The 23,607-nt window shown below is 41.3% G+C and overlaps 2 protein-coding genes across 2 annotated transcripts; both read left to right on the top strand.

Annotated features, from left to right (window-relative positions):
• Positions 1-10,336: 10,336 nt before the first annotated feature.
• Positions 10,337-16,027, top strand: kcna6a (potassium voltage-gated channel, shaker-related, subfamily, member 6 a). The gene is made up of 2 exons (XM_044194180.1): positions 10,337-12,345; positions 13,806-16,027. The coding sequence occupies exon 1, from the start codon at positions 10,878-10,880 to the stop codon at positions 12,312-12,314; it is 1,437 nt and encodes a 478-aa protein (XP_044050115.1). The 5' UTR covers positions 10,337-10,877; the 3' UTR covers positions 12,315-12,345; positions 13,806-16,027.
• Positions 16,028-16,041: 14 nt separating this feature from the next.
• kcna1a (potassium voltage-gated channel, shaker-related subfamily, member 1a) lies at positions 16,042-23,529 on the top strand. The gene is made up of 2 exons (XM_044194179.1): positions 16,042-16,151; positions 16,805-23,529. The coding sequence occupies exon 2, from the start codon at positions 17,042-17,044 to the stop codon at positions 18,515-18,517; it is 1,476 nt and encodes a 491-aa protein (XP_044050114.1). The 5' UTR covers positions 16,042-16,151; positions 16,805-17,041; the 3' UTR covers positions 18,518-23,529.
• Positions 23,530-23,607: the final 78 nt, after the last annotated feature.

Below are 23,607 nucleotides of genomic sequence, written 5' to 3'. Positions count from 1 at the left end.
ATATTTATGGATGAACATGGATGTGGGTTTGTGGATGTATGTACTGTATGGATGTATCTATGTTCTTGTGTTATGAGCAATGTCTGTCTATGACTCTTAACATAAGGCATAACCATATATACAAAATGAAGCTAATGGAGGTGTATAGGGTGTAAGAAGATTTACTGTACTAATTATTATTTAGACCACTGATTAGCAGCGATGTGACATGGAAATGTTTCATGTTTCTTCATTTTCAGATTTCAAGGGCAACACTTTACTTTAAGTCTCCCCCTTAGTTCATAAGCAGTATATAAAGATTGAATAAATGTTTATTACATACTATAATATAGTTATATGCAGATATAAGTGTTTATTCATGTATTTTGTAACAACTATAACTCAACCTCTGGGCACTAATATGTGGCTGCTGTATAAACAGATAATGAATGATAATATAGTAAAGCAGAGTCATAATAATATAAAATATGACTTAATAGGAGAAGTTATAATTGTTGACAAATACTGGACATTAGATAGATAGATAATTTATTGTCCTCCGTCAGAGGAAATTTGTTTCCACAGCCTGTCCACACATAAGAACAATTAAGGAACATCAATCAATCAAACTAACACAACAACATAGCTGCAAGGAACACAAACAGTCACAAGAACATGAGTCTATTGCAGAGTGAAGCATGAGTTCAGGGGGTGGCTGGAGTCAATGAGGGCTGGGAGGTTGGGAGCAGGGAGACCAATGATTTTAGAGGCATTGTGTGTGATTTTGAGGGGTTTATTCCTGTTGGTGACAGTGAGCATGGTGAAGTAGCATGTGGAACAGTAGAGGAGGATGGGTTCTATGATGCTCCTGTACAGGAGGAGCAGAAGGTGGGGTGTGACTGAGAGTGCCCTGAGTTTCCGGATGGCGGACAGCCTCTGTTGGCAGCGTTTATGGATGTCCGTAGTGTGATGATTAAAGCTGAGTTTGTTGTCAAGGGTGATTCCGAGGTACTTGAAGCTCTCTACCATCTCAACTGGCTCACTGTTGATGGAGATGTTGCAGTGGGGGGTACTGGGTTTATTGCGGGTTTTAATGAGGAGTTCCTTAGTCTTGGTGACATTCAGGAGTAGGTGATTCTCTGTGTACCACTGAGTGAAGTGGGAGATGGAGTGCTGATAGGCCATGCCTGAGTTATTGTCCTTGAGAAGTGCAAATATGGCTGTGTCATCTGAATATTTGAAACAGTGTGTAATGGGGGAGAGGCTGAGACAGTCATTAGTGTAGAGGGTATACAGGAAGGGGCTCAGAACACAGCCTTTGGGGGGCCTCCGGTGTTGGTGATGATTAAAATATACTTGAAAATGTCCTTATATCTGCTTACAACTACATTATAGTGTGTTATGAATAATTTATTAAATATTTATAGTGCTTATAAATGCTAAATAGGGGGACTTAAAAGGTTCAGTGTGTAGGATTTAGTGGCATCTAGAGGTGAAATTGCAGTTTGCAACCATTTGAATACCGCTCGCACCCTTCCCCTTCCAAGTGTGTAGGAAAAACTATGGTGGTCGCGAAAAACGCGAACGGCCCTATCTAGTGTTTGGTTTGTCCGTTCATGGCAGTGCAACATGGCGACCTCTGTGGAAGGGACCCGCTCCTGGGGTCGCCAACCGTCCCATAAAATACAGAAGCGTCCCGTAATTGGAAACTAAAAGACATGTTCCATATTGAACTGTTACGGGACGCACTTTTGTTCCGTATTTTTGAGAATGAATTCAGTGCAAGTTAATAGGAGAGAAATTTTACAGGTTGGACTATTAAGAGCCATTTATATGTGATAGGAAACCCCCTGCTCTCCTGTCTGTCTTGTTATGTTCCACTATCCAAATAGAGAAGCCAGGGGAGGCGCGTACAAACAGGTGTTTGAAGCTCTTTCTCTCTCCCTCGTTGTCCCTTCAGTTCGTCGACGTTAAGCGTTGTTTTGTTGGCAATCATCCATGCCGAATTTACTTTAAGACCCTCTTGATTTCTAAAACCATTAAAATAATCGAGTTCACTACGTGAGTGCCTTTGTACATCAACAGGAAACGAAACTGTAGGATTTATGAATGAAGTTTGGTGAGTACGCCGAAAACACTGCTCTTACCGTTTACAATCATGGCCAATTAATGTCCTCTCTCAACCCACATTGTATCATCATTAGGTCGCCCCCGAAACCCCCCCACCAAAACAAAGCCAAGGATGAAAACATTCCAACAAGTGACTGCCAGACCTCTGCACGGGTTATAAACAATAACAAACCACACATGACAAAATAGGTGACAACTAATAATGTGAAATGAGTGAATTCCAAAATTGTCCAGCACCTTGGCAAGCCCTGTCCATGGTGCTGAGTGTGTATCCCTGAACAGCACTCAATAACAAACTATTATTTAACACAAACAGCTCCATTCAGGCAAACAAGGTATCTTACATTTGACCTAGGCTACTACAGCAACATAACCACATCAGCAATTGCACAGCAGTGGAGGACTGTAACTAAGTACATTTACTCAATAACTGTACTTGTTGTTGTACTTTATTTGAGTATTTCCATTTTATGCTACTTTATACTTCCACTCCACTACATTTCAGAGGGAAATATTGTACTTTTAATTTTACAGATATAGTTACTAGTTGCTTTTTACAGATTCAGATCAATACAAAATTGCACTAATATTCAACAACAATCAACTAATTCATTATGATGTTGACAGAATGTTCAAATTATTGTTATTAAGCTAACTTACACCTCTCTTTTAGTATGTGTCAGCCACTTTTAGCTCGTTGTTTAGGTTCTTCGGTCTGCCAATAAACTCTATAGGTAGCCATTTAAGTTCAGGCAAGCTAAGTGTATGCTACATCCCCAGTACAAATAGACTATAGACTGTTTAAAATAGAAACAAGTGGCTGACTGTTTAATAAAGTCGCCAATCTTGCACGCCAAAGACCCAGATATTCTTCTTATGAGTCGTTGGAAACAAATCCATAACTAAAAAGGTGAGTTAATATTGGACAATATTCATCAGATGGCTAGAAACACAAATCCAGTGGGAAACTCATGTTGCTCTGTATCTGCTGAAGGTTCAAACTAAGTAGGCATTTGTTTGCTAACAGGTTAGCCATAACAAATATAAGCCAGTGCTAATATATCAGAGCTGTGTGTCAAATGTCTGCCTCCTAGTGGTCGCTGAATGAAACCTAAAACTTTGTTCCTTTCTAAAGTAAATAGGTCTTAGGGCTTTATTCCATAGAAATTGCATGGCAATCCTGTAGTATTTTAACAAAACCTAAGACTACAGTAAAAATCAAAATGAGTTAAGCTGCATGAATGAAGTACAATTTATCCAGCATGAAATGCTGAGTAGAGTAAATACATTTTATTTAGTTTGATTAGATTTTTTTTCTTTCTTTTAGGCCTGGAATACACCACCACCACCACTGGTTGAGCTGAACTCTCATTTTATGGTAATATACAGTAATCTGTGCAACTTAACTGATAATACTATTGCATCCATATTGACCTACTTACATATTCCCTTTACATACGGGTGTTTTTCTTTACAAATTACCTTGTTACAACAACATTATACTGTTACTTTCATGTATGTAAGGTCAATGTACAGTGTAGGCTAACAAAATTTTGTGAATTCCTAAGAGACCACATTCTTGACACGCTCCACGAGTTAAGCAATGCGCATAGCTGACAGAAAATAGTTGTGGCTACACACTGTAAGATCAGAGGGCTCTTGCCATGAGCTAATCATTCCATGTGCCATATAGGCAAGTGTTGAAGGAGTGTTGCCTGTTTATTTATAGGAGTCTCTAAAGTTCCACAGCAGAGGGTTGCTTTTTGAGCTGGATTCAATTACAGCTCTGGTGAAAGCTGAACATACTGCATCTATACAGACACAAACATGAGTATAAATTCTTAATATGAATCTATAGGCCTAGTTTATTGTTCTGTATTTACAGTAGTTGAAGCACATGGTGAAGTTCTCTCTATTACAAATGTAACAAACACATTAAGGCTGCATTTCGAATATTCATATAGGCTTCTTATTTATTTTCTTTGAATGCTGACTGAAATGTAGGGAATTTATGGAAGATGACGGTTGCATCAAAATTATGGCTGTAGAAAAGTAATTTATATAACAACTCCGATGGCAACAGCACCTACAATCAGTTCAACTCAGCATGTGCTGAATGAACAGAAATTCATTCAACAGGGAGGGAAATCAGCCCCCATGCTTTGAATTGTCCTTGTTTGTGAGTACGAGGAAGTAGTGAAAGATTTATAAATGAGCAGGCACAAATTAGAGGATTTCAAGGAAGCTATGGATTGAGAAATGTTATCAGACACATGGCAACAACTTGCAGTCCAGATGGTCCGGCCTCGGCCTGACCTAATATCACGGTTCAGCAGTCTGTTTACGTTGTAGAGCTCACTGTAACATGTAAGGACATGGCAGGTGAGGTGCAAAAGAGGAAAATGTTTGAGTTAACGCTGAATAAACCTCAGAGCTTCTGAACAAGTGAGGCCTTGTAAGTGCCAGTGTAAATATGGTTCTTCCTATAAAGAAAATAATCAGAAAAAGGGAAACCTGCACTCACTTCAAATGATTCTTGAAATTATTTGTACAGGCAGAATGTTTTTTGATGATTTGGCTTCAGTCTTCAGCAGCTTGCCAAGAAAAGAAACCAGACAGGTTGTACAGAAGAGCATGGAAATCTATTTCATCTATCTGTAGAGGAGGAGTTACTGTATGTGACAGGAATTGCATAGAAATGTCAGAAGCAATGTTGATACCAGTCAACCCTTCTTAGCTGGTACATGTGTAAAAGTCACCAACATCACCATATTATTTTGGTCTTGATAGGTTTTAGGTTGAGATGGGTTTCTGAAACTGGACAGCTTTCATCCAGCTGGGCCAACCCATTGTTACTGTGACCACTAGTGGAGTTGCATGCAAGGTTTAGCATCATGTTATTAACTGGTGGTTTAAGTGGAAAAATGTACATATTATTGCAGATTGGAGAACTATTTTTGTTTATCTTTTTGACTATAGCTCTGATCAGTGTCAGACCCAAAGCAGCATAAGAGTGGAGGGATTAGGGCAGCAACTAATGATTATTTTATATCATCAATTAACTTTGTCTATATTCATTGTTTAGTCTATAATATTATAAAATGTGAGAAAGTAGTGAAAAATGTCCATCACAATTTCCCAGAGCCCCAAGGTGATGTCTTCAAATGTCTTGTTTTGTCAAATCTATTTCCCAAAAGATATTCAATTTACAATGATATAAAACAGAGAAAAGCAGCAAATCCTCATATTTGAGAAGGTGGAACCAGAGAATGTTTGACATTTTTGCATGATACATGGCGTTAACGACAGAAAATTGTTGCAGATTTAGAGTACCTAATCAACTAATCGAGTAATTGTTTAAGCTCTAGTCTGGATACTGTAGATATATATCGACCCCCATGTATTGTTAAATGTTAAATTGTTAGGATACTCTGGTTGAAGCTCAGCACACTGAGAATGAAGATGGTTTACACACATAAACAGATAGAAGTCAACAGGAACTCAGTCAGCCTGGAGGTGGATGTGCAACCAAATGCCATGGGAGTAGAGAGAGAGAGAGAATAGAATCATAAACATAAAGTTACCAGTAAAAATGCGACCTTTGAAGTCATCCTTGATTAATAACCCATGTGCGGTTCTCCTGTGAACTGATCCCCCTGCAGTTACCCCCGCCTGGATTTTTGACGACACTGTGTACTAAAAAAGGGAAAGGCTCGATCAAGGAGTGAAATGATAATCTGAGGTAGGCGTGGTACGGGACATGCAGAGGTAATTCCAAGGAACCCTGCCCTCCAGATCTGAGGTATCCAATTTCATCTCTCGCTGCATGCCAGGTTACCTATCAGCAAAAACATGAACATCAACTTCAGATGACAGCAGGCTAAAATTGGTGGCTATCAAAACCCAGGAACTGGCAAGGAGCTTGGCTGGGGTGTCCGCTTTCTAGAGTGGAAGCCCTGGGTTCAAACACCTCAGGGTGCGGGGACTGTGTGCTCCACTCACTTGTAGATCGGGTAATGGGGATGGTATAAACACATCTTAGACTTGATTAGGCCAAAACTTTCACACTATTAATTAAATGTAACTGCACACACTCAGCCATATACACTGGCTGATGAGTGAAAACTAAAATGTATGCTGTAATTGATGCAAAGTTCACCTACTGTATAAGGTTAAGATTTATGATAAGATGCATTTATTGTCACTGTATTATTGACTCAGCATGGCCATTGTCACATTCCCATACAGGGACAGCAAAACATAAATATTTAAAAAGAGCAATGCTAACCCAGCGAGTACAGTGTTGGTAATTTGCAAAGCCATGTCAAAAGACATCTAGATGTCTAGTAGAATTAGATATATCGTATCAGTGAATATGTCAGCCGATAAGTAATAGTAGCACGGTACAGAAATTCCACAAAAAATGTTTGAGGTATTTCAGAAAGCGTCACCACCACCACTGTAAGCAGATATCATTATTGGATTTTTTAAACTGTCAAATACAGATATCGGTATCTGTAAATTCAGTACTGCCTGGGCTAAAGTGTCTAGGTTAAAACTGGGCTAAATTTGGTTGAAAAGTTTTTAGATGTCTGGGTTACTTATAACCATTGTTTCGACAGCATTTCAATTACTATATTTCAACATGCATTTAGGACCTGCTTCACATTAAAACCACAGTTAAGGTCTTTTCAGATGGTAAGCGACACTCCGGCTGCTACCCGCTTGGATCTGCGGGGTCTCACTGCGCTCCTCATGTGAGTAGGCAGGCAGACAAGCACTCCACGAGTAAATGTCAGGCGCTCTATGCTTGGTAACCATGGAAATGGCTTCTGTGCACTACTGTATCCCTGCCTGTACAACTGTATTTTCCCGATTGCCCGCCTCCCTACCTGCCCGCTCGCCTCTCATTGAAAATGAATTAACCATGTCAATTGCTCCCTGTCTGAAAAGACCTTTATTCGTAACCAATGTCTAAAAACTTTCATTTATCAACCAAATTTATCCCAGGTTTAACTAGGGGTAAGGAATATTGATAAAAAAAACCTCTATCACAGTATGTGTAAGTGAATATCACAACACTGATGGACTCAGAGGCATGTTTGGAAAAAATGGAGCAAAAGTGCCCTCTTGGATTCCCCAATGTGCAAGAAAACGTGATGAAGTGCCCTCTAGGGTGCTCTTCCAGTGGAGAAAACCCAATGCAGTGCATGCAGCCGGTGCCCTAGTTATCTTTTTCGCCCCTGCCCCTCTGACAGCCTGAGACCGCCACTGTATTACAATATCCATATACAGTTTATATCACGATATACTAGATTTTCCGAAAAGTCATTTGAGAAATTGTTAATGGATAAATTAACCAGACAGGAATGTCTGTTTTTGGCTAATCCAGCAATTAGAATTCCTGACGACTCAAAGCACATTGATGCAAAAATCATGTAACATTCAATATTGTCATAGAGCAGTCTTGCTGAGTGATTTGCAACATATGCACATGCCCACAGAGGAGTTCTAATACACCCAGAGATATTTGTGTGATAGTTACCACAGTATAACAGTATGGAAAAAATCTCTGGGGGTAGACGGATTTATATCGTCTCATGGTACATAGCGTCATATTGTGCAACCCTATTTTTAACCTACAGTAGCTGTATAGAAGCCATTTGACCTGAAAATCTCTAAATCACTGCTTACTGTGAATTTTTCCATCCCAGTCCCAAGTTTTGCTTTTGTAATTTGTTATTTGGAATAATTACTAGTGACCCTTTATTTAAAAAAGTCTGTAGACTTAAAGTAAAGCAGCTTGAATCAGAGGCTTCCCAGAAATAGCTCTACCTTTATAGACCCATTCCAGTGTCTGAGACGCTGTCATCACCAGCCCTACAGAGCATACGTCAGACTGGGTCAAATGCCCCCTATTTCATTTCGAGCAGAGTAGTTGGAACTAGAACGATGTATCCGAAGGAGCTGTTGACTAGCACGGCTGACCTTCTAAAAACTCCTCTTTCAATTTATAACACACTCTCACACACACAAACATGATATGCACATGCATTCATTCACCAATCGCTCTAATAGCGACGCCGGATACACACTTACAGAAATACACACACACTTTGTAAATACTTGGCCTGGGGTTCAGGGGGAGGAAAGCCAAGGGGAGTCACTGACACAAGTTGTTACTGTGATTACCTCACGTGTGTAATGCGTTAGGAAGGAACCTTATTCTGTCTATATTTAGACAAAGACAAGCTTCAGAGGATGAAGCTATTAATCAAAATGCTAATTAACATTGTCTCCTTTTAAAGAAATAGTTATTATGTTTCAGAATATCTGGGCATTTCTAAAACGGTGAATTATTAGAACAATGTTCAAATTATAATTAATTCTAATATTGACTTCATAATTATTAGTTGTGAAGTCAACTCATTTTTCAGTCACAATGAATGTTTTTCATCATGCTATTTTGATAATTAGATTGTTTAATGTATTTATCATACTATCACAAATATTAAATCCTGATGACATAAATGTCAGTCGAGATCAGTGATTTTCTCAATGATTCAAATAAAATTATTATTTTGAAGAATGATGAGAAAGCAGATGTTTTCTTGGTGTGACTGAATCCACAGTATCTTGTTACCATGGGGGTCTCCTGCATTCATAGGTCGAGCCATTAATAACGATGGGAGGTTCCTCGCTGTCAGCATTCATGCACCCTGCAGGCTTTATGGCATGTGTCTCCCAGACTACGTCTCATTACATACAGTCAGTGTTAAGTATGCACATACATGCATATCTATATACATATCAAAATGTATGGATTTTTATAGAAGGCACATCTGCAAGACCCACCACAAACACAACAAGCATGGCAGCAGAGTATACAGTATATCTTATTATACTGTTTTTAAATAATCAAGAGATAATATGAATCATGCGCTCAAATAAGATTTTTGATACCACAAAGATGAGACGAAAATACCACTAATAAATTTTGAAAGATGATCAATAAAGATAACACAGGGAGTTTGTTGTAGATGATAGATCAATGAAGCTTAAATTCTTTGAGGGTTTTTTTTTTGTCTGACCAATGTATAAGAGCCACATGTTCATGCCTCAGCTTGTTTGTTATTGTTTGTTTCCTTGGATATGCTCAAGGCCTGACACCTTGGCTTGACCCAGACAGTCATTTGGTAAATGCTATATGCTAACACATTAGTGTCAGGCAGCTCTGTGTCCTGACATTTGACTCTGACATCCAACCCTTTGTTCAGTAATGGAAAGGCCGAAAAAAAAGGTGCTGCTCTGGGAACCTGTGCTTGTTAAACTGACTGCAAAAAAAAAAAAAACCCTCACTGACTTAAAAATTTGTGATGGCATGTTATACTCGCCAAAGATTGCCCGCATCTACGTAATAATGCAACCCCTTCCAGGTCGGTTTTAGTAACACTGATTAGCACCCCTGTGCTATTATTGTTGAGCTGCTGTGTCTACAACTGCAGTGATTGACATAATACAGCTTTATGAAGGCAATGAAAGTGGGAAAAAAACTGAGCTATAAATAGATCACAATGCTGCAGTGCACATATAACTTCACTCTGTACACCCGGGCCACATCTTTGAAACTTATAGAGTAATATAATTATTAAACTCTACTGTGAAAGAAAGTAGAACTTGAACTTGTGTTTATCCTGACTGCAGAGGATTTGCAGGGTCTGATAAGGAACTAATAAGAGTGGAAGTACTTGCAGCTGTTTTTTTTTACACCTCAGTATCTCAGTGACCCCGAGGCTAGGTCACTTGTCTTCTGGGGGTCCTGGTGTTCCAAGTTGTACAATTGAGCCCTTTAAATGCTATGAACGGTGAATGTTATTTTGGCTGTGGCTTCCTGAAGACGCTATCCTCTCTGGCTACTCAAGTGTCAGTCAAGCCAGCAGTTTCCACTGGCTGGGCCCAGGAGGACCCCTGGTTATACAAGGCTCTGTGCTTCTAAGCATTCAGGTTATTTCGTCTTATTTATTTCAAGGCACATTTAATATGTAGTTGCAGGAAAAGAAAACTCACTATGCTTAACATGCTTGATCTATTTGTCATCTTCGTCTGTACTCCTGGTTTCTAAAACTGTGGGCTGTGACCCAAACAGGCCGGGTCCTGGAGGTTCCCCTTGTGACAAGAATAGCCCCATGATTTCATGAATGAGGGACCTGCAGGGTGAGAGACAACATTTCTCAGTCGACTCTGGATCTGGAAAACTTATTGGACCTTGCTCTGAACAAAACAGGACTAAGGACTTTGTTGAATTTAAAAAACGTCAATTTGAGATTAAAAATGATTACATTTGTAAGGCCACACATTTACTTGGAAATCACTGCACTGCCACAGTGAGTGTGAGAGGGACAGCAGCAGCAGCAGCAGCAACAGCAAGTGTCATCTGGTCTTCCAACTTGGGGGGGGCTTTGGAGTTTAAAATGGTGTGAATATGATAGCCATCGGTATAGCTTATGCAAGTGGAGATCTGTCTGCACCATTGAAAGTTGACAGTTCGGAGGCACTAATCTGACAAAAGGACGGTGTAAATCAACAACAGCACAACGATTTTGGATATCCACAAATAAAACTGTTGGGACTTGGGGAGCAGAAAGGGGACTTTGCCTGAATCTCGGGCGGCTGCATGAGAAAGAGAGTTGGGAGGACGCACAGGCAAAAGGGCAAGAGGAAGGCACCAAGGAGGTGAGTGACGGATTTACCCTCGGAGGGGTAAAAAGATGACCGTGGTGTCCCAGGAGAACCACGACGACACTGTGGTCGTAACTCCTTTGTTGCAAGATGCTGCTGACTTAGAACCAGCGGACCAGGAGTGCAGCGAGAGGGTGGTCATCAACATCTCAGGTCTGCGCTTTGAGACGCAGTTAAAGACCCTCTCTCGCTTCCCGGCTACGCTTTTGGGAGATCCGCGTAAAAGGATGCGTTTCTTTGACCCGCTGAGAAATGAATACTTCTTTGACAGGAACAGACCGAGCTTTGATGCCATCCTCTATTATTACCAATCAGGAGGGCGGCTACGGAGGCCCGTAAGTGTACCTGTGGATATTTTCCTGGAAGAAATAAAGTTTTATGAAATTGAGGAAGAGGCCGTAGACATTTACCGAGACGATGAGGGCTTGGCGAGGGAAGAGGACCGCCCGCTGCCTACTAACGAGTTTCAACGCCAGTTTTGGCTCCTGTTTGAGTATCCAGAGAGTTCAGGACCTGCACGGATAATTGCCATTGTGTCAGTTATGGTTATTTTAATATCCATTATTATATTCTGCTTGGAGACTTTACCCGAGTTTAGAGAAGTCCCCGCAGTGCACGACAATCCCGCCAATGGAAGTGCTCACGGCAAAGCGCCCAGTCCGTTCACAGACCCGTTTTTCATGGTGGAGACACTTTGCATTGTGTGGTTCTCTTTTGAATTCACCATGAGATTTCTGTCCTGTCCCAGTAAAGCAGCTTTCTTTAAAAACATCATGAACCTGATCGATGTTGTGGCCATAGCTCCTTATTTTATCACCCTGGGCCTTGATCTTGCAGAGCATCAGGGCAGCAGTCAGCAGGCTGCGTCTTTGGCCATACTGAGGGTCATCCGTCTGGTCCGTGTTTTCAGGATTTTTAAACTTTCCAGGCACTCCAAGGGTCTCCAGATCCTGGGCCAAACGCTTCACGCAAGCCTCAGGGAGCTGGGACTGCTCATATTCTTCCTGATTATTGGAGTTGTTTTATTCTCCAGTTCTGTTTACTTTGCAGAAGCAGAAGACCCCGATTCTGGATTTTCAAGTATACCTGATGCGTTTTGGTGGGCTGTGGTGACAATGACCACAGTTGGATATGGAGACATGTGTCCCTCCACCATCGGGGGGAAATTCGTTGGATCTTTGTGCGCCATCGCAGGAGTGCTAACCATAGCTTTACCTGTCCCTGTTATAGTGTCAAATTTCAATTATTTCTACCACAGAGAGAACGAGGATGAGGAAAATGTTCAGTACATACACGTGACTTGCGGACAGCAGCAGCAGCCCTCCTTTGGTGAATGTGATTCAAACAAAAGTACCCAGTCGCTCTCCAAAACCGAGTCCTATCAGGGAAGCGACGAGTTGGAAACTTTGACACATCCAAACGTAAACCCACCGGAGACATACACAGGGAAACTGACAGATGTATAAAACGCACCGTTGGAAATCGCTTTTATTTCTGGTGAGTTGTCTTCCAGTTGACATACAATTTAGGCTCCTTCATCTCGGATGCTGCAGTTGTCAAACTGTCAACAGTGGTTCCCAAAATTCATGCTAGAACCCCCACCAAAATAATGATTGGCTTAATTTCGCAGCAACTGAATTCACTACATGACGAGAGAAAATCATTTTCCCACTGCTGCAACCTCTTTTACTTTCTCATATGGGGGCTAAACAAAAATCAACAAATGGGGAACTGTGCACTAAAGATTAAAGCTTCGCATGAAAACATTTGGGAAGCCCTGGGGTACGTAATAAAACGCATGCAATATTTACCCTCAGCAGTAATTCAGCTATTCGATAATAAACTTCTCAATCTATGAAGGGAAATTGCAATAACCAAAGAAAAATACATTTGGAGATGTTTTCTAGTATTTAATTTCTCAGTTAAGGCAAATAAAAAAGAAGCCCTCCTGTGGTGTTTACGCACAGGGAAGTGAGTAGCACGAACCAAACTGGCTTTCTACTGTTGAGAAAAACACGCAGCCTATTTTCAAAGTACCAGCGCTTTGAATAAAGTAGAAGAGGAGCGCTCAGCCGTGCGTCACAGCGCCCATGACGCACCAGGTGACCAGCTCTGCACGGAGGAACGCATGGCAAAAGATCGACATAGACACGTAAACTAAGACATGAATCTCTCAGTCACACTAGAGTTAGTCAGACTGTGGGTTTGTAGAGGCCGCGTGTGTGTGTGTGTGTGTGTGTGTGTGTGTGTGTGTGTGTGTGTGTGTGTGTCTGGCGTACGCCATGCGCTTCAATGTGGAGACTGGTTGTTGTCATGAGTGTCTTGGCGCCCGCTTAGCCCGACGCACGGTGAAACACTATTTTAGATAGATGTAGCCTTCGACGCTGCTCTTATTTCTAATAGTAGCCTAATAGTATCTTGTGTACTGGAAGATTGGCTTAACCGAGGCTCTATCCCTCAGCGTACAAGAGTTTGCACGTTTTTCATAATAACGAGAACAGTATTCCATAATTAAAAGATAAATATCTCGTAATCACAGAATAGTTTTTCATACTTATGAAAATACAAATCTCACGTTTCTGAAAATGCCTAACTATGAGAGATAGGCGAAAACATTTCCGACTTCATTTTTCTTTGGCGCTTGTAAAATGCTTCCACATGAATCTGATCAGAAAGGTCAGAACAAGCGAGCTCTGAGCGCCACTCGGTGGATGATAAACACTCCTGCAGACAACACTTCTGCTCAGGCTCTGCTGTGTGCAAAATGAATACTTTAGCTTGAGTATCTCTGCACTGTTGCAGCTGGCCTTGACTGGTTTAGGCATAAGCCCCTGAGATCTGTGACTCAGTATGCATCCGGATGCTTGTGATGGTTAACTAAACTCACCAGAAGCCTTACTGCTTTCTCTTTCCTCCTCATGTTTACATAGTGAGTTTTGTTTTCTGCTTACTTGCAGGAGGCAGACGATTAAGGGACGCTTGCTTCTCCCTCAGAGTCGCAACAAAATACAAGTGTGGGATTCTCCTCTTCTCCAAAATATTGGATCATTTTCTCACGGATATTCGTGCATTGCCAGTGTTGTAGCCTACAGAGACCTCACGGTGGAAACGCTTGGAAAAGGTTCAGTCTGACTTAATGAACATTGTGTGTATCATCAGTAGAAAAAACAACAACAACATTCTTTTGTGTCGGCTTTATGAATGACCACGCTTTATTTATATAAAAAAGCCTTGTGTATACTGCGTTTTTGTAATTTCCCTTTTCTTATGCAGCTTATTATGCAAAGTTGGAATCGCAACTTACCTCTGTGTTGTTACAAACATTCAGATTGCATTGCAGCTGTAGACAACAACATAGCCCAGCACATTACGATGCAACGTCTGCATGACATGGATTCATTGTGAATTTTAAATGTAATAAAATATTTTATTTTTCTAATTTAAACATGTATGTGAACTTAACTTAATCCTTTTTTTTTAATAAATTAATTATGAATCAGAAAAATATACCCCTCGTTATTTTTCACTCAGTACAATACAGATCGGACTCACAAAAGGCAAAGAGTACGTCATTTGTGTAAACAATATAAAATCCATGCCCATTAATTAGTTCAATACACTTTATCACTTTTGGTGCTGAATGATGGAAAACAAGGCGCAGGACCAGACATTGGGTTGTCTCGCCACAAAACCAATTAACTTAATAAAATGTCATAGTGATGAATGTAGGGGGATTTTTTTGGCTGGAGGCACATTTTAACAAATTAGACAGACGTCTGATGACCTGATTTTGTGTTGAATGTGAGTTTTTAGAAAGTCAGAAGGCACGTTGTTCTGAGTCAGTTCAGCTCTGCTCCTCACCGCGTTTTTAGGCCCCTCACACACATCCACCTACATACAGGCCCCCGTAGTCAGCAATGGACAAATATAGGTTATTATTTGCGTATTTGTTACTTTATTTGATACTTTATCGCAATGACTTGAGTAAGTTCTGGTGTTTGTTTTTGGGATTAGTTCTATGAGGTGAATCGATCATCTGCGCTGTCCGTGGTGCTGAAATGGATCCTCCGTCCTCTGCAGAGCGTTTTGCCAAATTTCCTGCATTTTGTCTCAGATCTGCTTGGCTTGTGGAGTCATATGTAGCGATGAGTGGAGACTGAGAAGACAGTATAACTTAGTCAGTGTCATAAAGTATCAGATATTGGGTGTGAGACGTGCACATCCTGGATGCAAGCTCCCCTTGATGTGATGTCTCATAGCTGCGAGGGCTGCAAACACATTGTGGACGCTTTTATCTTTCTCATTGCTCACTAGTAAAATGATGAAAATTACAACATCAAATTTTGACATGGAGCGTAGGAAACCAACCAACTAACGCCCGTGTAATCGTTAAATCCTGGAGTGACAGTCACAATGAAAAGGTGATTTAATCTCTCACCAATTGATGATAGGCTAGTTTTGTAAATTATAGATTATCACAGGTGTTACACAGTGTGAATTCAGAGGTTTTGTTACCAGCTGCCCTTGTTTGCAGTCTGATTGCGCCAGTGCTGACACACAAGCGCTCTTGTTTTTGTGGTGTATGGAGAACTTCTGGCGGCGTGCTTGAGTAGAGCCGGTCTGCATTGCGTCGAAACCCTCCAACTCCTCCTCCTTCTCCTGCTGCCCTCCCTTCTCCTCTCTTTTCCCTCACCTCCCCGGCACTTGCACGTAAAATGCACAACAAAACTTGCTTGACAATGTGGAGAAAACATTTGGACCTCGCTGCTGCACTTGACTGTCTCTCAACTATCCATTTTGATTTTTTTTTTTATTATTCTGCTCTCCGAGCCGCGCTGAAAGCAGCAGATTCCTGCTGATGCAGTGATGTCTGGAAATGTCAAGGGCTCGCTTATTGCCCCTTACTGTATCTCCCCCCCTGAATTGCAGTGCAAGATGTTCTCCTGCGGTACACTGTAAGCTGTTCACACCACGGTGCAGCCGCGCAAGCAGCTACCGACGCTGCAGCTTTGCCATTCAGTCTTTCTGCTCCTTTTCCATCTCAGGCTTTTCTCATTAGACTCACCTGACTTGTTTTTATCTCTTCTTGCTTCACCGTCTAAAGACATTTGCGCCTATTTGAGGGCGCTTTGTGGCGGACACAGTTGGGATGGCGATGAGCACAGTAAGGCTCTAGCTTTTTTTTTTTTTTTTGGGGGTTAGGTGCAATGTAAAGTTGCCACATGACACCCACTGGTGCCCTGCCGTTGGATGATTTTACTCGAGGAAAAGACGCATTCAAGACCTTTCAGGATCAACCCACGGTAAGCTTCGAAACTGCTGACTTATTCAAAAGATATCGGTTAGATTTTTTGATCGACAGCTACTGTTGATGTAAAGATAATAAACAACTACTGTGTTGTTTTTCTATTTCGCAGATGTGTTTTCACCCCCTCCATAGGCCTGTAGGCTGTATGCATGTAGAGACATAATTTGGTATAATATCAGTATCAATTGTTATGCGTCACATAATAATTCAGGCTGGTTAGAGTAGCATAGGATAGATCACTGCCATGCACCCTTAAAACGCAGAACCACGGTATTTCTATGTTAAACCAAAGTAAACATCTGTACAGAAATAGCATATGAGTGTAACAGAGAAACACCTATAGGAATTTTAAGAGAATGTAGAAAGTACAATGTAGTATAAGAAGATCATAATATACTCACTACTGAGTACAGAGATATTGTAAATGCCTATATTATATAAATGTCAAAGAAATTGCTCCTTGGAGCAATATTTTTTACCTTTACTGCTGGATAACTGCACTAATTGCAGGCTGAGAGTAAAGTAAATAAATAAATAAACTGCAGGAAATGCTGAGCCAGCAAATATCTCGGCTGTTTGATCCCATTATTTCCTCCTCTCCCTCACTCACTCTGTCTCTCTCTCCCCCTCTCTCTCTGTGTGTGACAGAGGCAGCAGTAACAACAGCAGCAGATGCACCGGAGAGCAGCAATGGTCAAGTCAGCGAGAACCGCAGTGGAGCCGCACTGAGGCAAAGCAGCCAACCAGCCCCCGCCGTATCTGGGGATGTCTCCAACAATTTAAGGGGTGTGGGAAGCTGAGGAGTGGAAAATTTCCCCCGAACCTGAATGCCCGCTCAGTCAGACTAGCCGACATCCCAACACAACTCCTCCTCCTCCTCCCAAAATGACCGTGGTAGCAGGAGATAACATGGACGAGACCTCAGCTGTCCCTGGCCACCCTCAGGACACCTACCCGCCAGACCACAATGACCACGAATGCTGCGAGAGGGTGGTCATCAACATAGCCGGTCTCCGGTTTGAGACACAGCTGAAAACTCTCTCCCAGTTTCCAGAAACGTTGCTGGGCAACCCTAAAAAGCGGATGCAGTACTTTGACCCTCTGAGAAACGAGTACTTCTTCGACAGAAACCGCCCCAGCTTCGATGCCATCCTCTACTACTACCAGTCTGGGGGTCGGCTGAGAAGACCAGTGAATGTCCCGTTGGATATGTTCTCAGAAGAAATCAAATTTTATGAGCTGGGAGTGGAGGCGATGGAGAAGTTTCGTGAGGATGAGGGTTTCATCAGGGAGGAAGAGCGTCCTTTACCTGAGAAGGAGTTCCAGCGTCAGATTTGGCTCCTCTTCGAGCACCCAGAAAGCTCAGGCCCTGCGAGAGGGATTGCCATAGTGTCTGTGATGGTAATCCTAATTTCAATAGTCATATTTTGTTTAGAGACTTTACCACAGCTGAAAGAGGACCCAATGGGTCGAAAAGTGAGAGTTGGGAACACTACTATGTATTACAAGCCAAATATCCTCACTGACCCCTTCTTTGTCATTGAGACACTCTGTATAATCTGGTTCTCCTTTGAGTTGATAGTACGTTTTCTGGCGTGCCCAAGCAAACCAGCCTTCTTCAAGAACATGATGAACATGATCGACATAGTGGCTATCATTCCCTACTTTATTACACTTGGCACCGAGCTGGCTGAAGACCCAGAAAAAGAGGGGGTGGGGGAGCAGGCAACATCTCTGGCCATACTCAGGGTGATCCGTCTGGTCAGGGTGTTCAGGATCTTCAAGCTGTCACGACACTCCAAAGGACTGCAGATTTTGGGGCAGACCCTCAAAGCCAGCATGCGAGAGCTCGGATTGCTGATCTTCTTTCTGTTCATTGGAGTCATCTTGTTCTCCAGCGCTGTCTATTTTGCTGAGGCAGATGAGCAAGGATCCTACTTTGGCAGCATCCCGGATGCATTTTGGTGGGCTGTTGTGTCTATGACAACTGTGGGCTATGGGGACATGGTCCCGGTCACTATAGGAGGCAAGATTGTAGGATCTCTGTGCGCCATCGCCGGAGTGTTGACAATTGCGCTCCCAGTGCCTGTCATTGTGTCCAACTTCAACTACTTCTACCACAGGGAGACCGAGGGAGAAGAGCAGGCCCAGCTGCTCAACGTCAGCAATCCCAACATCCCATCTGAAACCAACTCCAGCCGCCGTAGTTCATCCACCGTCAGCAAGTCAGAGTACATGGAGATTGATGGAGACATAAACAATAGCATTGACAACTTTAGGGAGGCTAACCTCAGAACTGGCAATTGCACTATAGCCAACCAAAACTGTGTAAATAAAAGCAAGCTGCTTACAGATGTTTAGACACTAGTTAAGAACTTTGGGATCTCTATGGGACTGTCATATGTGGAGTAGACCATCAGTTAGGAATGCTTGATTTACCTCCCCAAAGCACTCTATGTCAATAGGCCTACAACTATGCTCAGCTATATGGAAAGGAAACAGATAAAACAAAGTTCTTAGAGTATATGACAGGTAGATAGAATAATTAATTCTTCTGATCCTACAAATATATAGGTACATCAAAAAGAAAACATCAATTATTACGCATATACACGGCTCCCTGGAGGACGCAGAGCACACACTGTCTTATCAGATGACGACGTGATAATTAAAATCTTATGCATGGAGTACAGATGACATTTCAGCAAGTTGCACAATGCACCAGAAAAGTCTGCAGAGACATGCAAGCATCTGCAGCCAAGTGGTAAGCGCCAAGAAGTTAGGTGACCCCCGCTGCCCCCTCCTCCTCTCTCCTCTCTCCCTACAAAGGATCTACTATTCAGCAAAGCACCTTATAGGAGGAAGACTGATCTCTCTTGTTTGGATGTAAAGTGATGGTGATCTACATGCTTCACGGACATCCGCAATGCTGCTGTTTTCCAGCAGATGCTGTAATTGTGATATCACCAAGTGATTCAATGCCATGCCCTTTAGATGCAACACAGCACAATGATAAAGTGAGCTTCACACGAGCATGATTAGAGACTTTCCATTTTGATATCGGCATGCATGAGACATATCTCACATAATGGAAAGGATGTTCTTTTGGATACCTGCCTCCATCACCCCGTTCTCATCTGTTTTCATACTGAGTGCACTGGATGAGTTTTTGATTTGAAATGCTAATCATTTAGAAGTATAGAAATTGAATGTTAAATCTTAAGGGAACAGTACATAAATGAGATCATAGCATGAAAAAAGTAACCTGCATTATGGTCTATTGACTAAGGTACTTTTGTATCCTGGTATATTTAATGCATGACATGAGTATACAGCTTGTTGCAGTTCAGGCACTCTGCAGTGCCCTATTGTCAGGGAAACTAAGGAAATCAAATTCTGGATGTTTCTGAATTGCGATCAAATATATCCAAACCCACCTTGAGGATGCAGAGTTTCTAATTAAAAGTAGTCAAAGAAACTGAATAAATATTATCAAAAATGCATATAATCATAATAAGCACCAATTACAGTATTACGTCAATAGTGCAGTGCATGGACCTTCTTTGAACAAGAAAAGTTTCATTAGTCATGCTTCCATTTACACGTCAAATTTGAGTACATATTGGTTTGGAATCCACTAAAAAAAGGATCAATACCAAATTTCACTTCATATTACAGAGAATTATTCTGACATTAGTTGCTAGTGCCTTTATCCCTTTCACCAACAGGACCAGTGAAAGTGCCTCTGTGTACAAGGGGATTTGTGAGGTTGAGCAGAGCGGGTTTACCTACTGTTCTAGTGTTGATACACTGTTGGTTTTGATGTTAATGATGCCAGATGAGCAAGGTTGAAACAGCAGGTGATTGTGGTCAAAAAGAAAAAAGATGATCCATGGCTGTTATGCACAACACAGTTTTCATGCTGTCACGCACTTAATTATGCCCTTAAGCAGCGATGTATTGTACTCTGCATGTTTACCAAGCCAATTCAAAAGGGAATATCCATAGGTTTTAAACAGATTTTATTTATGTCTGTTGTTTTTGTTCGTGCACCATGCATCCTTTCAGGGTCTCTACCTCAGTGAGGTCATTGCAAACTTGCTGCAGAGCTGCAAGCTTCAATGCAGGGCTTCCTATACCATAATGCAAAATGGAACCTTAAGTGTAAACTGCAGTCATGCAACATTGAATGTGATAGTCCCAAAGCATAGCCTTTACACAAACACTTAGGGCAAATAGTGTACCACAATCCTGCTCCTTTTTTTTTCACTTAAAGCTGCGCACAATCAGAACATTCATTTGGAGAGAGTTTTTAAGAGATTGCTTTACTCTCTTACCGGGATGAGATCGACTGTTTTATATGTTAGTTTCTTTGAAACAATGGTATCTAAAGTTACTGTTGTGTCACAGAAACACACCTGAATGTGTTTCAACACACACACACACACGTATAAGACGGTGGAGACGTTTGTTATAGCATTTAACATCCTGCAATCCGTGGGCATTATGATGCACAGCAAGGTGCAGCCCGTCATCATTTTGTTCTGTTGCTTGAACCATTATTTTGCTTGTGAGATTTTTTTTTCTTTTTCACCGGGCTTGCTCATAAGTAGTGCATTGCTTCTCAGCATATTGTTCCAGACTGCCTAACTGCAGATAGATTTGGACAAACTGTAATGACTACTTGAAAATCTCCAGCTACTGTACATCAGTCTACCCTCAGTATTGAGATGATTTCACCCAAATGATAGTAAGATGTTGTACTGTACTGTACGTTCTTTTTTTATTTAGCACTCTCCGGACAAGGTCCTGTAAAAAACAAGCTCCACTGCAGTACTACTTGAATGTCATAGTTATTTCTGTTGGTGCAATGGCTATCCTTTGTGGTGCTAGTACAAGACTACCATTGTTGGCTTGTTCCATCACACGTTATCTGAAGCATCAGCTGAAGCAAGCCTTTGTTAATTGTTCTGGACAAGACCTTTTCTTTCTATAATCCTTACTCCTGTTTTGTTGTTGTTGGCTGGTTGGTTAGTTTAGGGCACTGTTTGTCATTTTATTTGGAACTGATCTTTGTACTGTACTGCTGAAGAGTGTCTGCCTCAGCCGAGGTAAAAATTCAAGAGCCTTGCTAGTGTCAGTAGCTTATCATGAGAGCAAAAAAGATACACATTTGTGTCAGGGATCTTTAATTTGTATAGGGTCTCTCGTGCAGAAGGACACCAATAATACCTAATACCATATTTATTATATTACTATATAGAGAGTGATACAAGGTAATTATAGTGGTCTCATAAATGCAGCTATCGGGAAATTGTCTGAGATTCTCGTACGACTGATGCTTGATGTGTGTAACATGTCCTGCAGGAAACAGCTGACAGTGGGCTGAAGAAAATACAAATGATACCCCTCACTTTAGCAGTGCTGCTGCTACTCTTGCTGTGAGGGCATGTATGGATGGTGCTATGCATTCAGTTACCCAAAAGAAACATGCATTCTTAACAGCAATAGAATAACAGATCGCCTGTTTCTTAGATGCTTTTTGTAAAAATAGAAAAACAAATCTATTTTGAATGTCAGAATAACTGCACAGAGCTGTTTATGTACCAACCTCTCACCCTCTGTTCTGTGATTTTGTAAGGTCAGTGGGGTCAAATGTAGAGGCTGATATTTTATTGCGAGAAACATGTGAAAAATCCAAATATAGGCCTTGTAATGGTGGCAGTCCCCATTAACCACGCAGGTCGGACTGGAGTTGTTTTGCAGTCAGGAACAAAGGCTGCTGAAGGGTTCCCTTGAACCTATAACACAGTCCCAAAGGAACAGCCCATAATGCACTTAGAGAGGATCTATCATCAGTTCACTGGACAGATCAGCGGTGTGAGAGAAAGTCAGAGAAGGTGCCTAAAATGTTTTACATATTCATTTGTTTAGCTTACTGTTAGATGTTATGCTTCTGCAAACAAACACGAGAGACGAGCTCTAAAAATTGACATTAACCTAATTAAACTGTAAGAAAAAACATGAAATATCATGAGAACAAAAAGCAATTTAGCTACAATAAGAAAGTAACCACTATATACTGCAATTACGTATGAAAAACAATTTTAATGTGTGTTTTTAGTTTCCTTTTTTTTGTTGTTGGTGGCACTGTAACATGACTGATTTAGGAAGAACATGCCATATACTGGAATATCAAAGACAATATGTTCCTCTGGCAAGCCATGATAATGAAATTACTGTATTATGATCAATTGCTATACACTAAATGATATGGACAAGAAGTGTACTATTATAAGAAAAACATGGTTTATCTTTTTTGGTTTCAAAAAAAAAAAACAGGATTCATTCAAACACCATGTTCACATTTTTACAATCTCCACTGCTGAACCTACTGCTGTAATGTATCTCTACAGAAACCTACTAATCGCAAAAAACTGCATGGTCGATGGAAGACTGCATGAGTTTTGCCTTTCAAACTGTGGATCAACTATAATACAGTTGCATCATTTAAAAAAAAAAAAAAGAAACCCTTGCTCTCATCTGCACCAAGGCTTCCTGTAAGGCCCTGTTCAGAAGGTGTCGTGAAGCGTGTCCTCTGCTGGATTTCTTAAAAGCACCTTAGCGCTGACCTCATCACTAAGACGACGTTGGGTATCCGAGCCGCACTCATCGTCTGTGTGTGATTTTCAGGTTGTGCTTGCTAGGCTCTGAATGTGAGCAAGGACATTAAGGGCTAGTTTCTCAAACTTTATCTCTGTTCTAGGACTGAAACGCTCTTTCAAGTGACATTTTGCCCATTGTTATCTCAGTCTAGACTGTAGTGATACTGTGTTGTGGGAAACATGCCCATCATGTCTAAGCAGGGCCTGTGCCACACACCCTCCTCTGTACTACATTGGTTTTAAGACATTCTTGTTTGCTAAAGGTCTTGATATTGAACTGCTTTCTGCCTGCTCAGGAGGTACTGAAGGGATCAAATGTTGGGATGTTGTGTACCTCACTCGTCAAAGGTGATTATTGATGAAAAGATCTTGTTTGTGTTAGAAGTGTGATGCTATGAGTTTGTCTTTTTCTGTCAAGAATGCACATTTAATTGCTAGTAGGGAAGTTTTGGAGCAAAGCGCAAAAAGGACTGTTGAACTCTTCCGCTCTTCTTTTCATCCACAAGCAAACCAAACTCTGATTGTGTTATCCAATCCAGCCGTCATTGTCATGTTGTGTTTACCAAGGATTATGCTACAATGTGTTCAGTTTGTCAGATGATGACAAAGGCATGGTCTGTGATCTATGCAAGGGTTATTTGTTTTGTTTTTTTCCTTATATCACTTATGATTTCATCTTACATTAACTTCAATAAATTTTTAAGGATCTGCTGGTGTATGCTCATTTCGGCTCGGGATGGGGGTGCATATCTGCACTATGGACCTGCACAAAAAGCTGTACACTAA

This window comes from Siniperca chuatsi, linkage group LG4 (assembly GCF_020085105.1).
Source record: "Siniperca chuatsi isolate FFG_IHB_CAS linkage group LG4, ASM2008510v1, whole genome shotgun sequence".
In the NCBI taxonomy this organism is placed as follows: Eukaryota; Metazoa; Chordata; class Actinopteri; order Centrarchiformes; family Sinipercidae; genus Siniperca; species Siniperca chuatsi.
Note: the sequence above shows the minus strand (reverse complement) of the source record. Positions and strands in the feature narration are given on the sequence as shown.